The sequence below is a fragment of the Pavona decussata genome, unplaced genomic scaffold, assembly GCF_977016875.1.
Source record: "Pavona decussata unplaced genomic scaffold, jaPavDecu1.1 SCAFFOLD_12, whole genome shotgun sequence".
NCBI lineage: Eukaryota > Metazoa > Cnidaria > Anthozoa > Scleractinia > Agariciidae > Pavona > Pavona decussata.
Window position 1 is genome coordinate 855,182 of NW_028145435.1, and position 14,299 is coordinate 869,480.

At 39.4% G+C, this 14,299-nt stretch overlaps 3 protein-coding genes across 3 annotated transcripts; 2 read left to right on the forward strand and 1 right to left on the reverse strand.

Annotated features, from left to right (window-relative positions):
- The first annotated feature begins 44 nt into the window (after positions 1 to 44).
- LOC146487944 (uncharacterized) lies at positions 45 to 1,073 on the forward strand. Its single transcript, XM_085124844.1, has one exon. It carries the CDS (start codon positions 159 to 161, stop codon positions 750 to 752), a length of 594 nt encoding a protein of 197 aa, XP_084980970.1. The 5' UTR covers positions 45 to 158; the 3' UTR covers positions 753 to 1,073.
- A 1,050-nt stretch (positions 1,074 to 2,123) lies between these two features.
- On the reverse strand, positions 2,124 to 9,869 carry LOC146487945 (uncharacterized). The gene is made up of 6 exons (XM_085124834.1): positions 9,690 to 9,869; positions 7,684 to 7,794; positions 5,089 to 5,158; positions 4,116 to 4,248; positions 2,748 to 2,856; positions 2,124 to 2,358 (listed from the first exon to the last, which is right to left on the reverse strand). Exons 1-6 carry the CDS (start codon positions 9,810 to 9,812, stop codon positions 2,245 to 2,247), a joined length of 660 nt encoding a protein of 219 aa, XP_084980960.1. The 5' UTR covers positions 9,813 to 9,869; the 3' UTR covers positions 2,124 to 2,244.
- Positions 9,870 to 10,111: 242 nt separating this feature from the next.
- Positions 10,112 to 12,425, forward strand: LOC146487946 (uncharacterized). The gene has a single exon (XM_085124246.1). The coding sequence runs from the start codon at positions 10,318 to 10,320 to the stop codon at positions 12,094 to 12,096; it is 1,779 nt and encodes a 592-aa protein (XP_084980372.1). The 5' UTR covers positions 10,112 to 10,317; the 3' UTR covers positions 12,097 to 12,425.
- The last annotated feature ends 1,874 nt before the right edge of the window (positions 12,426 to 14,299 follow it).

Consider the following 14,299-nt stretch of genomic DNA (forward strand, 5'->3'; position numbering starts at 1 on the left):
CCATTAAGGTTTACCTATCTGCAGTGCGGTCCTTGCACATCGAACAAGGCTTTCCAGATCCTCTCCTCAACTGTTTGCGACTCCAACGGGTTTTGCGGGGAATCAAGCGATCCCAAGGTGGCCCCTCCACTTCTCGGTTACCGATCACAGATCACATCATGCTGGTCATCTTTAAGTCGTTGGACCTGAGCATTCCAGACCACTGCATGTTTTGGGCCGCTTGCAATTTGGCCTATTTTGGCTTTCTCCGTTCTGCAGAGTTCACAGTTCCGAACCTTTCCAGTTTTTCCCTCGACACCCATCTGGGGGTGCCCGATATCGCGTTTGACTCGGTGGTTGCTCCCACCTGCCTGAGGGTTAGGATAAAAGCGTCCAAGACCGACCCATTCCGAAAGGGGTGCTTTCTACACATTGGTCGAGGCTCCTATCCTTTGTGTGCCATCCGAGCATTGGTGGCGTACCTAGCTATCCGGGGAGGTGCACAGGACCCTCTATTTTTACTTTGCGATGGTCGTCCCTTGTCCCGGGTCCTTTTGACCGACTGGCTTCGCCGCATATTGTCATCCTCGGGAGTCCAAGGCAACTTTTCCAGCCACAGTTTCCGCATCGGCGCTGCCACGGTCGCAGCACGAAATGGGGTCCCGGATCATCTCATTCAGGCTCTGGGCCGTTGGTCAAGCAATGCCTATCAATTGTACATCAGAACTCCAACAGAGTCGTTAGCTACGCTGTCTAAGCAGCTCGCAAGTTAAGCTTCACCGGTGTTGTTCCCCTGGCCATCGGGTCAGGTTTTTTACGCCCCACGCCCCCACCCCCCTTCTGCCAGCAAGGGCGTGTGGTGGGGGTTCGACGGGCCCGCTTGCGTTTACCCTTCGTTCCTTGTAGCTGCCGTTTCTGCTCTCAGCAGCCCTGCTTTGGGGGGTTCGTGGCTCAGTGCTGCCATCAACTGGACCTGCAGCACATGGCCTATTGGTGACAGGTTGTCGTTTTCTGAAAATCCCTTTCCTCTACCGTTTGGTGCTTGTCATGGTTGTCCTGACGGGTTCTGTCAGTAGTCAACAGTTGCGTTTCCGTTTTCCTGTTCGCGGGTCCTTCGCCCTCCAAGCACTTGGAGTGCGAGGTCTGGGTGGTTGCCGCTCACAGGGTTGCCATGGTTTCGCACCTCGCTTAGCTCACTTCACCTGTGGCACCACCGGTCTTTCAGGCACCAACCCCCAAGCTCATCCACTAACGATGAGTTTAATTTAATGTTGGCCCCCATTGGCTGTTGCATTCACCCTGCCTCTGTGTAATTTAATTTCTTATTTTTGGATCCTTGAAATTAATTTTATATTTTCTTTGATGTCATATTTACTCGGAGCATTAAAATACAGAAATAAAAATACAATGAACATTGTAGATAACCTAGTTCGTCACGAGCTCAGTAGTTAGCACATAGATATCACCACATAACTGTTCCTAGCAGCATACAAGACGTGTAACACATTTATGAGGCTAGAAAATACCCCAGCTCACTAACGGTTTTTCTGTAGAGCAGTGGTTAGAACTTGGATCATTTGAACATGATCCTTGTACTAACCAGGGCATAAACGTCCAGTCTTGAAATCAATAATATTTGTACACCAAATAATACTAATTTCTCGTAAAACAGTCCACTTTACTATCCAACTCCACTTAGTACTGTTCGAATAACGTGCGAAACGAGTAGAAATTAATACGGCGCGATATTCGACCACTTAGTAATTTGTGCAGTACAAAACCGGTTTGGTGGTCCGGTTTGCTGGTTATTCCTACGCGCACGCTCATCTTGTATTAGTTTTACCTAATAATTCTTTACTGTTTATCAAAATTGGAAATCACTCTACTTTGATAATAAATCTCTTATTAGATGTTCATTTGGCTGTGTGGTATAGCTCTATATTTACTCGTTGATTGTATTAAGCCTCGCCAACACAGCACAACTTGTAAAAGGCGATACTACAGACCAAAAAGTCTAATAAGATATATGTACAGTGTATTCCACAGAAAATCTTGGCATAACCAATGAATCGCCTAGATATATGTTGAACGTCTGCCTTAGACTGAAAGGCCAACATGAGGGCGAGAGATAAATTGATAAAACCTTTTACTGTTTCCCTGAAAACTCCTTTAATTACTGTATTTGAGCTACAGTATTCATGGCAACAGATCAGTCTTGAAAAACAATAACTATGATATACACATCATACGGCTTGATGTAACTGTTTACAGTGCATTCTCCTCTTGAAGGCGTGACATGAGGTTTCTACTCTGGCACAAAGCTTGATAGAAGCTCTGAATCTCAGCAAATGAAGACTCAATAGAGGTCAGGACCCCCACCTACAATTAAAACATAAAACAAACATGTACAGTACAACAGACAAAAAAACACCAAAAAACACCTCGCAGATACGCTTGGAATTTCACGACAGCAACCCCCGGCCGATCAATCACATGGATCGCTCCGAACATGAACAGCAAACAGGTTGATTTAATGGTAACCACCGTCGTTTTCCGTTTTTGCCAACTGAAGGAGAAATTGTACAGACTTGCATGGAGAAGAACAGCTAAAATTTGGTTGCTATTTAAGTGAGCCTTGACAAGTTTCCATTTGCTCCAGTAAACACTAGCCAGGAAATCCTGACGAATGAGTTTAAACTCTGGAAGGAAAATAGAATAACTGCAGGGTTGTAAAAACTCGACCAAAAAGGTATAAATGATCCACCTACCAGCTGGCCATCTGCCAGGGAGAACGTTCTTATCCATGAAACATTTTCTAGTAATGTTGGAAAACTGGCAAGGTTTGAGGAAATCAAAGGCAAAATCTCTGCTGTGTTCCTATTGAGAAAAAATCAAAGAATGATCATGAGACTCTACCCTGACGAAATCAACAGGGAGAATGGACTTGAAATTCCAGAAGTTTGGATGCCTACATGTACAATCAAACAACACTACAGTTTGAATTATTTTAAGATCAAACTGCTTGGCACCGTACGGAATCTTGATGTTAATCATAAAACTAAGCAATTATCACCGTTGTCGTGTTGGAATTACTTGTGGTTATTATGAACAGGGATCAGTTGGATGGCTGTCCCTCAACATCACTACATGCAGTGTTAAATGACGGTCACCTCAACAAATGCAAAGAGCTTTGTGGATATGTACCACCAGATGCAGCTGGCGTTACGAAAAGCATAATATGTTGACAAATCACCAGGCCTTCTAGTCTTCTAATAGTTAGCTTTAGCATTACATTTTTACACGACCCCTCAAGCTTGTAAGCTTTAAAATTTTATTTTGTATAAATAAAGGTCATCTATCTTTAAAGGGCAAGAATCACTGAGATTAGTGTCGTTTCAAAAACACAGAATGTTGTTGAATTAAAGGAGCACCGTCACGGAGATTTTGCTGTATTTTGACCAAAATTACTCAAACATTTAACGTAGAACTTTTTCTCTAACATGAAATTGTTCGTAGACTCGCACCGGGAGGAAAATATCAACTGATCCTTCAATGAAGAACGAACAATAAACCTGTTTTAAGCAGTTTCTCCAAAATACACAGAAAGAACTTGAAAAAATTGGCCAATTCTTTCAGTTGTAATCCATTTCCATCCAAGCCATCCGCGGCAAAAGATAACAAATACTAGCTTATGTATTCTTGTAGGGCATTTGTTAACAATACTAAACCATTACTTTAACATTCCCATCAATACAAATATGTTTTTACGCTGTACGAAGGCACGCTAAAACTGGTGACACTGCCCCTTTAACAGAATAATGGTCCAGTTTTATCGAAAAGTGCCACTCCAGTGTACTGACTGAAACAAGACTGTCGTGATTGTCTCTGATCATAGATGAACTGGGTCAGAAAGGACTGCGACTTGAAAAAAGGTTAGGTCATTTATTTTCAAGTTCTTGAATTTTCGACTTCAAAATGCACTAGAACAGATCATTAGTTGTCCCTTTCAAGAATTCATTCTATTTCTTTTGCTCGGTGTTCTAATGTTGTTTTGCAACTGAGGTATTATTGCACACATTTTAACCGCAAAAGGTCAAACTCCACGTGACACTTCCCTTTAAACTTTTTTTACTTACTTGTGATGGGCGGCATCTATCTCCAAGAATTCACCTACAAACGGTTGCTGCAGTCTGGAGATGAGTTCATCCTTTGTCTCAATGACTGCTGACAACTGGCTAGAGATCCGTTCTAACTGATGGCATCTTTGTCCTGTACATCGGTGAATAATGTTGTTACTTTGAGGAGCACATTAACGTTGTTTTGCAAAACAACACAACTTGAAATTACCAAAAGCTGTTCATGGCTGTGCATTGGCGTCAGAAATATTTGCTGGCTTCATTATTTTGAAGCTATCAAAATAATATTCCTCACAGCATTATTAAAGGGGAAGTGTCGGGGTTTTTGACCAGTTTTGTTAAAAACTTAGCTACAAATTAATTTTAGAACAACGAGAGAAAAGAAATCAACTCAATTTTTGAAAGGAACAACTCGTGATCTGTTCTAGAGCATTTTGGAAACATAAATGTGAGGACTTGATTAGCCCGACATTTTTCAAGTTTCCATCCATTCCGACCTACTCTGTCTCTGGCCAGAGGCACTAATCGACAGTTTTTAAAAATTGCACTGGGGTGATAATTTAACTAGACAATTTTGTTTTTGTTTCTGTTGACAGACAAACATTTTTGGGTTTTGAAATATCAAATTCGTGTGATACGTCCCCTTTAAAAACAACCTAAACATCAGTTGCTATAGTGTAGAAAGCCAATTAGCAGCAGTTTATAGTTAAATCACCCTAGAGGAATAACATTTCTCATTTGATTACAATATAATCTCTTCCTGAAAGCACAATTAGTGCTAATCAGGGAATAAATTCAACCCACTTTGCGAGGTTGATTAGCTCACTCATTGGCACAAGCTGATGGAAGTCAATGTTTGTTAACTTGGTTCAAGAAATGGAGGAAACCAATACTGATTAGAAGTAGTTCCTGTTTGCAAGTTTAAGACGAATGAACTGAATTTATGGCAGAAAAAAACAACAACTGAGCCTACCTAGTATGTCCACATGAGTAATGTCCTTAGTTTCAGCTTCTTTTAAATGGCACTGAATTTCAAGGTTTACCTTTGGAAGTAAAAAAAGTGTGACATCAAGACAGAAATCTCTTAAATAACATTACTGTTACTATTAATAATACTAGTATTTAGAACCCAAACCCAGATTCGTGTATTCTGTTGAAAAATAATTTACCTTGCACTATCTAAATCAGTCCCTGATATTTGAAACAATTTTTATATCTTAGGAGGCGGTTATCACAGGCTATTGGCTATCTCTCAAACATAAGATCCTGCAAACTGCCAGGACTTCAATGTCAATGTGTGGCATGTGAGCAATAGAATGACTATGATGGTATATTGTAAGCCTGGTGAATAACCTAGAAAAACAAAAACCTAGTTCCCAAAACGCCCCAATTCAGTGGTAGATCATCCAATCTAGCAATCAGAAGGTGATAGCTTCAACTCAAGTTAAAGAGAACTTAGATTTCTTCTTTTCAAGTATGAAAAATCCTAACAGTACATGTATGCAGGATGTTTGTCACATGAACCTAGTGTTTAATAGCGGCCTCCTGCTCATGAGTCTCCTGTAGCTCAGTGGTAGACTGAACATTAATTTATTTTCATTGCACTTAAGTAATCAGAAGGTGGTGGGCTCAACTCCTGTTCAGAGAACTCAGATTTCTTCTTTTCAAGTGTGGCAAATCCTAACAGTACTTGTATGCAGGATGTTTGTCACATGAACGTACTTTTTAATAATGGCCTTCCTCTCATGAGTCTCCTGTAGCACAGTGGAAGAGCATAAAATTTTACACTTGTAATCGGAAGGTCATGGTTTCAACCACTGTAAGGAGAACTCAGATTTCTTTTTTCAGAGTATGCCTGTGTCACTGATTGAAATAATATATCATTCTGTATTCATTTATTCATTTATTTATTTCACCCATAGAAGTGCTCACTCAGTAAATTTCTATTATGTACCTGTATTTCACTTTGTAAACGAATGGCAAACTTAACTACAAAATACATGTAAGAGTTGTAATGCTAGGGGATTATTAGGTATGGTATTTTGACACTGTTTTGCAATTGGTTTTGTTGTATATTTTTAGTGTTTTAATGTAGGAGGGTGAACAGATGGATTAAAAAAAATTGTCATTACATGCATGTGACTAGTGACAGTCTCCAACTGCGCAACAGAGAGAAACATCCCAAAATTAGGCTAAGATATGGGCACTTTTAAGGATGATGCCTACTACTAAAGAAGTACATGTATTTTTGTGTGACTTATGACTATGCAGAGAAAGCAGACCTTAGCAAGGGCTATTGAAATCCATAAAGAAAATTGGGGGTAACCATGCAGTTTTTAGAGATTTTTTTTTCCCAAATTGAAGCTTTATTACTGTATCTCTGAAAAATGCATTGCTACCCCAAATATTCTTTTTGGATACCAAGAGCACATGCTTTTAAGTCCTGCTTTCTCCTCATAGTTTTAAACTGCACAAAAACACACCACCCATATGAAACCCTAGTATCTCGAGATTTGGAGAATGTATGCGCAGTAACAAAAGTAGGCACCGTCCTTAAGTCATAAATCCTCCATACAAATTTTCTAATCTTGCACTGATTCCCACAGTTTTGAACTGGTGCAAAATGAGAGATTTATATGGAAAAAGCTTAAAAGTCCCATATCACAGCAAAAATTGCAGCAGTGCAGTGCTATAAGGCTAGTAGTATATGTGACGCCGTGTACTTTTGTCCGTCTTCACGTTTTTAGTTGTGCTTTGTTTGTTTGTTTGTTTGTTTGTTTTGTTTGCTAAAGAAAAGTATTGTATAAACACAGGAAAGGAAAAGGAAAAAATAAACAAATAAAAAATAGGAAAAAAATCTCTTCATAATTTTGTAAGTAGTAGATAGCTTTTGGTAACAGATGTAAAGTATTGTTAGCTGTAGACAAAGTTCATTGTAAGTCAAGTATTCTAAGCAAAGTATTGCAAGCCGTGTAGTGTTAGTAGTGTAATTTACGTCTTTACAAATGTATTACTGCTTAATAATTATGATAATAAAAAAGTGTTTTGATATTTAAAAAATACACATTAAAAGTCCCATATCACAGCACAAATTGCAGTAGGAGGTTAATATTGGGCAAGTGGAGGTTTTCATGATGTTCTTTCTTGGTGAGTCACCACTTTGGTACTCGTTATAACGGGGGGTGGGGGGGGGGGGGTACGCTCTATAATGGCCTGTACAGGGAGGCTCCGCCCAAAAGGGGTACCTTTTTCACCCTTCAGGTATATGAAAGGGTAGGGATTTCACGAGTCGAAGTATATGAAAGGGTTGGGAAATCTGTCATTTAGGTACTTAAAAGGACCTTTCCTTATTTTGCAATGGAAGGTATACAAAAGGGGTACATAAAAGGGTTAGGGGTTGGACCTCTGGGCAGAGCCTCCCCATACTGAATTTTTTTGAGTACCCCCCCCCCCCCCCGGGCATTATAATGCCAAATTTTCAAGGAAAAATTCAAACAAACCTGTGTAAATGCAAAGTAAACCAAACTAGTTGTATATGCTATATGTGATCATTAACCATTGGGGTTACCTTGTCCAAAGCTTTACCAAGTCTTGTGATTTCTCTCAGCAATCTTATCAGTGCCACTGATGGAGAGCTTGTATCTGCTTTTCTTGTGATCTCTTCAGTATTTACCTTCCTCTGCAGGACAAAAAAATTACTTACTTTGAAGAAAATGATTTAAAGGGGAGGTATCATGGGGTTTTTGACCTCTTCCGTCAAAAATGGTGAAATAAGACCTTCACTTTCCTACAAAATAATTCTAGAACATGGAGAGGAGAGAAATCAACTTAATTCTTGACAAGAAAAACTCGTACTCTTTTCTAGCGCATTTTGGAAACAAAAATATGAAAACTTGAAAAACATTAGCCTAAGATTTTTCAAGTTTCAATCCATTCCGACCAACTCTGTCTCTGGCTAGAGGCACTAATCGACAGTTTTATTGCACTGGGGTGATAATTTATACTAAAACTTGACAATAATTTTTTGTTTTTGTTGTCAAACAAACATTTTTGGATTTTGAAATGACATTAATTTTCGTGATACTTCTCCTTTAAGCTTTAAACAAGCTTTCAAAGTGGCTATGTAGTAAGAAATAAATTATGCTTATTTTAAAGGCCTTTCAAAATGACAAATAATGGCGTTTTCTTTTCTGAATTATCTTCTCTAGTTCAAGATATATTTTGTTTTTGTTCAAAGATAAATCACAAAAGCAAGAATATCTGGGGAAATATTGAAGTGATGCTACTAAAACTTGGCATCAGTAATGTACCTCTGATAATCTGAATTGGCAATGGCTCACACAAAGCGCTTTTGCAAGTAAAATATATCTTTGAAAGGCCTTTCAAATCGGCATAAATTATTTTCTCTTCATATGCACTTTGAGCTTACATGTATCTACATGCACTCATGCCAACTCTCCCGGATTATCCGGGAGTCTCCCGGATACGGAACGAATCTCCTAGTCTCCCGTACGGGTGACTAAACCTCCCGGATAATAGCGACTTGGCGGCTTATTTGTATAATAGGCCAGTATTTCAACTCAAATGTTCCATAAATTTAAGAAATATTGTGTCATGGCTTCATTCCCATACCTGTTTTACCCAGTCTGCCACAAGCTTTGACGGAAACCAAAGAAAATACGCTTTTGTCATCATTGCAATATAAACGACTTTCTGATTGGATAAACGTTCAACCAATTAAAGAGCAGGACAAAAAAAGCTCTAGCGTTGTGCGAATTTTGTGCCAACAAGGTGGGAGGGGGGGGGGTAGGTGCATCAATTTTGCTTAGGGGGGATGGGAGGGTAATAAAGGGGGGGGGGGGGTGCTCAGAAGAAAAAATCTCCAGATTTCAGATCTTCAGAGGTTGGCATCATTGACATGTAGAAATAACAATATAGTCTAGTCTTTCGTTGTCTTTTCTGATATCTGGCTTGCAAATAAAATCTAGAATGCACAAAATGACGAGCAGTAAGCTTTAAGCTTAAATGCAATAGGCCTTATCACGGTTTTCGACGCCATTTTGACGGGTAGGCAAACAGGCTGGAAGTAACAGTGTTTGTATGGAAATCCGATGTCAAATAATTTTCATAAAACATCGCTTCTAAAAAATTCATGAATTCGAAACTTTTGGTACTAGAGAAACTATTTCAAGAACAAAATTGGAGGGCTGTAGCTATGACAGAGAGCGTCCAGCCGTGTTTTGAACTTTCCATACATTTGTCTGTATGGCGAACCAGCCGTGAGCTGCTGCTAAAAATAGTTCGCGGGAAAAAATACAGGGAAATGTATGGGAAGTTCAAAACTCGACTGGACGCTTTCTGTCACAGCTACATCCCTCCAATTTTGTTCTTAAAATCCTTTTCCTAGTACAAAAAGTTTCCAATTCATGAATTTTTCAGAAGCGATGTTTTATGAAAATTATTTGACATTGGATTCCGATACAAACACTGTTATTTCAAGCCTGTTTGCCTACCCGTCAAAATGGCGTCGAAAACCGTGATAAGGCCTATTAAGCTTGAATAATATAAACTTACCCTGTCGATATGGCCGCATTTTTCAGCAAAAGTTTGAATATTTTGCAAAGATCCGACGTAAATATATGTTGAAGACGGTGACCACGGATTTCCAGTATCCTCGACAAAGGATGAACGAAACATTATATGCCGTTGTCGGCGACAATTAAACAATGAACTGACTCGCGCTTGCACAAAATAAAAGATGGCGACCAGTGGAGGTTTGTAACTCCCGCTTCATGTATCCGACAATGGAAAACCTTCTAAATAAGGGAGGGGTGGCTTGCGCTTCCAACGGGGAACTCAGCACAAAAATAATGTTTTCCACAAATTAAAGAAAAAATTTTACAGGGAAATGAATTAATTATGAATTTTCAAGCCACACTCTAATTGACCCAAAAAATGTCTGATAAACTGTTGAATGTGTATGAGCCCAAACTTACGGGCTTAGCTTCTCCCCAAGAGTGGAGTTCAATTGAATCTTTAAAACGAGGCTTGACTGTAAACATGGCGCCCTTGAGTAATCTGTAGCAAAATTGCTCTTGTTGTCTTTTTCATCGCCTTCCTTCGAGAAATCATGCACAGAAATTTCCATGAAATGAATGGCTTAACATGATCTTGAATGAAAGACGGGGGGTGGTAAAAAAGCATGGCCACCGTAGAGCGAGATGGTGATCAAGGTATCGACGTGGGAATCACTTTACCATCAGAACTTTGGCTGGCTATTTTCAAGAAATTTCACCCCATATACGATGATCTCTTTGCCCTGAGTTTAGTGTGTAAGAATTGGCTAAGCCTTATCTTCACAAATCCAGATCCTACTCTTTGGGAAAACGTCACCCTACGAAATGCGAGGAACTGCAGCTACGAAAGCAGTGTTCTCATTAGATTCAAGACCATCATCAAAAGATTTGGCCATTTTGTGAAGGTTATTCGCCTGCAAAAATGCCACGAACTTTTCTCCGAAATTCTCCTCCTGTACGCCTCTTCTCTTTCTGTTTTGAATACACTTGAAATTGCTGGAATGTCTTGGTCTAAAAGACTTCTCAGAGAGCTGAGATGCCAGAAATCGCTGAGGAACGTCTTTTTGGAAGCTTCACTTATTCCAGATGGACTTTTTAATGAGGCTGATTTAAAGTACGTTGTTGAGAGTTTTCCTCAGATGAAAAACCTCAGCTTGCAATATTCAGTGATCAAGTCAGACTCAGTAAATGCCGTAAAGGAAGTTGTGTCTTCCAAGTACAGCAGTCATATAACGTCTCTGCTGCTAGAGAGAGCACGGTTGGAGGCCCTTGATCTTGAAGACACTGTTAAGAAATTACAAGGACTGAAAAAATTTAGTTACGGGAATGATCAAATTCATGGTTTGCCATCCATTCAGCAACTTCAGTTGACTTCCAAGTCACTGTCAGAAATGGACTTATTTCAGATTGGGGACTTTGCTGAGTTCCATTTTGCATTCCCCCATCTAAAGAAGATGATCCTGAATGGATGTACCTCTGTGTGTGAACTGAACATTGATGCCTCTTCATTAAGAACACTACATCTACTACTCTGTGTTGAGGTGCGTAACCTGAATAGAATCTCTGCAAATTCCTTGCATGAGTTGAAACTTAGAAGATGCAATGCTCTTATTCCAGCTGAACTGATCAGTCTTTTGGTTAGAAACCCAGACATCAAATCACTTGAGCTTGAGGTGTACTGGACAAGTTTACGACTAGATCAGCATTCAGCTCCTTCACTGGAAAATATCACTATATTTGACAATGGTGAACGTTTAACGTTAGTTGACATTCGCTGTCCCAAACTGCAGTATCTGCTGATCAGAAAGTCAATGACAAGGTCCACCATTTTAAAAGCTGTGTCAATATCTTCACGTGATGTCAACAAGGTTGTACTTAATGATGTACCATACCTTCGCAAAGTCACTATTGATGCCAACACAGTCAAGTACCTTGAAGTAAACTTTGAAAGGAGGTTGGACCATGTTAAACCTGCTGAATTTACAAAGCTGAATTTTAAAAACAGATCATGCACTGTCAAAATCAGCCATCTTGTTTTGAAGCGGTGTAATCTCAAAGCACTAGTATTCTCCCAGTGTAATGTTCGGCATATATCCCTGGAGTATTGTAATCTTGACTGCCCTGTGAGTGATCTCATTCAACAGTGTGGTGTGGTTGAGTCACTGACCTTGACGAACTGTTATGGACCATGTCAGCTCAACTTGAGTAGTGACCATCTCAGAGAAGTACATGTTGTCTCCTGTACGTCCCTACTAATGGATCACATCAATTTGGCTTGCCCATCTCTTGAAGTACTTAATGTTTCTGGACTGTCCTTTTTGCCAAGCCAGGAAGAGGTAGATTACATTGCCAGTAATGTCAGAGAGCTCTCTCCATTTCTTGGAACTGTTAAATTTTCACATTAGAAACATATGGAGTACTGACTTAGGATGCAAAAAAATGAGCTTCATGTTACCTTGACAATCATACAAAGTGAACCTGTTTCTGAGAGCAAATGCAAGAAAAACATCCAGAGAAACAAGTTACCAATGCCATCTTGTGCATTTGTAAAATGCTATTGAAAGAAGCAAATTTCTGGCTTTGACCTTGTTCAAGCAAGAAGCCAAAAAAAAAAGGCAAATGTTATGCAATAAATAGTTTTAAGGATTCAGTAAAGAATGTTTAATTTACTGGACTACATGTATTGAGTTGCCACAAAATGTAATGACCTTAATAAAAGACACAGGTCAAGCCACCTAATCTGTTTAATGTTAAGACTGAACATTAACATTGCGTCTCTGCAGCTTCATCTCCAGCCGTCCTTGGCCTGGGGTGCAACTGAATGTGACCTCTGAGCTGACTGGGAAAGAGTGCATCATGCTCTACCCCAGGCCTCCAAGATAAAGCTCAGTTTGCTGGATTAGTGCAATGAGGGCTGGGAATGAGAATGGCATCACCGTACTTTATAACAATGATTATTTTTACTTAATTAGTTTCATCATTAATACCAAAAGCGTTTGGAAAATCAGCAAAGATTTTCACATTCAAGAAATAGCAGTGAAACAGTCATTAAATTTCTCAAGGAAAGTAAACTTTGAAGATCTCTGTCAAACGTAGCAAAGGGAGTAGTTTACAAGATCAAACGCTGCGACTACCAGGCCACTTATATTGGTGAGACCGGCAGAAATTTAAATGAACGACTGACTGAACACAAACGAGCATCTAGAAATGGTGATATTAACAATCACACTGCTGAGCACCATTTACAAACGAGCCAGAAATTACTATCAACGACTCACTCTAGAAATCTGGTTTACTAACTTAGAACAAACGCCACTCAACCGTTACAACTACCTGCACCATACAAACGACTTATTGACAACATCAACAGAACAGACAAACAATAGACATTTTACTAATAGACCCACGGCCTTTTGACAAACAAAAGACGAATCGAAACGTACCAATCACTTTTTACAGTCTTCACAGTCAATAAGATCACGGCTTACTGACAAACGACCAATAACATCTTGACCTTGTGGACCAATCAGGTTAACAACCAGAGGCATATATACCACCTACTGACGTTCCACAATTCACTTAACTCTGAAGATGACTTCCGCACAGGTTGTCGAAACGTCAGTCAAAGTCACCAGTAGACCTCAATAATTGAAAAACACTTCTCCCATAGTTATTCTTACAATTATTCCAAGAATAACTATAGGAGAAGTGTTTTTTTTTTATTATTTCCATGATTGGGACAGGAGGGAGGAGAGGATAGAGGGTTTTACGGTGGTGAGGTCAATATTTAGAGCAGGCAGAAAGTACGAATAAACAAAATAGTATCTATATATTCACAAATAATGGTAACGGGCTTCCACTGACGCATTTAAAAATCTATTGTCGATTTATCCATTGTTTGTCATTGTAATTGTCATTACATTTGCCCCAGTGATAAGAAATTTTGAATGGACATTTTGCCGAGGAAAACTTTAGATTTTCTTTTTTAAACTAATCCAATCTGAGGCGATATTTGGTATGTGTTGAACATTTGGAATCATGGCGCGCAACTTTTTTCACAACGCCGGTCACAGTGAAAAAGAAACCATAACAACAAAGCCTAAACAAACGGAAAATCTTCAGCTAACTCAAATCCGGAAAGAAATTATACTAAATAGGAAAAAGACCTAACCTTGACAGTTGCGAAAAGGCGGAATTAAAGCTCTCAGGGTTATATTAAGTTGACTGTTGAACAAATAAACAAACAACGGCAAACAAGACTGGCAAGACGTACCTTTTTTCTTAGTATTTCTTGGTAATTGAGGTTCTGAACAACGAGTTCAAAGCAAGATGCCGTGAAGTACGTTTTCATAAACACGTGCTGATCTTGACTTGAAATACTTTTTCTCCACACTGAACAAGAAGCGCACGCTCAAGCCTCACGTCCATCCTGTGCGTGCTCCGTATCAATTGAACGTCTGAATGTTCTGGACGTTTAGGTCCACAGGTTGTCTTATTTTCCAAAACCCTTCCCGACTATCAGGTTTGGATTTGTATATTATGAACGCTTTACTTTTGACTACTAAACAAAGTTTTTTTGTGTGTGTTTCTTGTTTTCTTTTTTTTTTT

Excerpts from the sequence above, each read along its gene's own strand:
- LOC146487946 (XM_085124246.1), top strand. The coding sequence starts at position 10,318 with ATGGCCACCGTAGAGCGAGATGGTGATCAAGGTATCGACGTGGGAATC.
- LOC146487945 (XM_085124834.1), bottom strand. The coding sequence starts at position 9,812 with ATGTTTCGTTCATCCTTTGTCGAGGATACTGGAAATCCGTGGTCACCG. Across the intron at positions 4,249-5,088 it reads TACTCATGTGGACATACTAG|GACAAAGATGCCATCAGTTA; the intron begins GTAGGCTCAGTT and ends ACCGATGTACAG. Across the intron at positions 2,359-2,747 it reads CCCTGGCAGATGGCCAGCTG|GTGGGGGTCCTGACCTCTAT; the intron begins GTAGGTGGATCA and ends TTTTAATTGTAG.
- LOC146487944 (XM_085124844.1), top strand. The coding sequence starts at position 159 with ATGCTGGTCATCTTTAAGTCGTTGGACCTGAGCATTCCAGACCACTGC.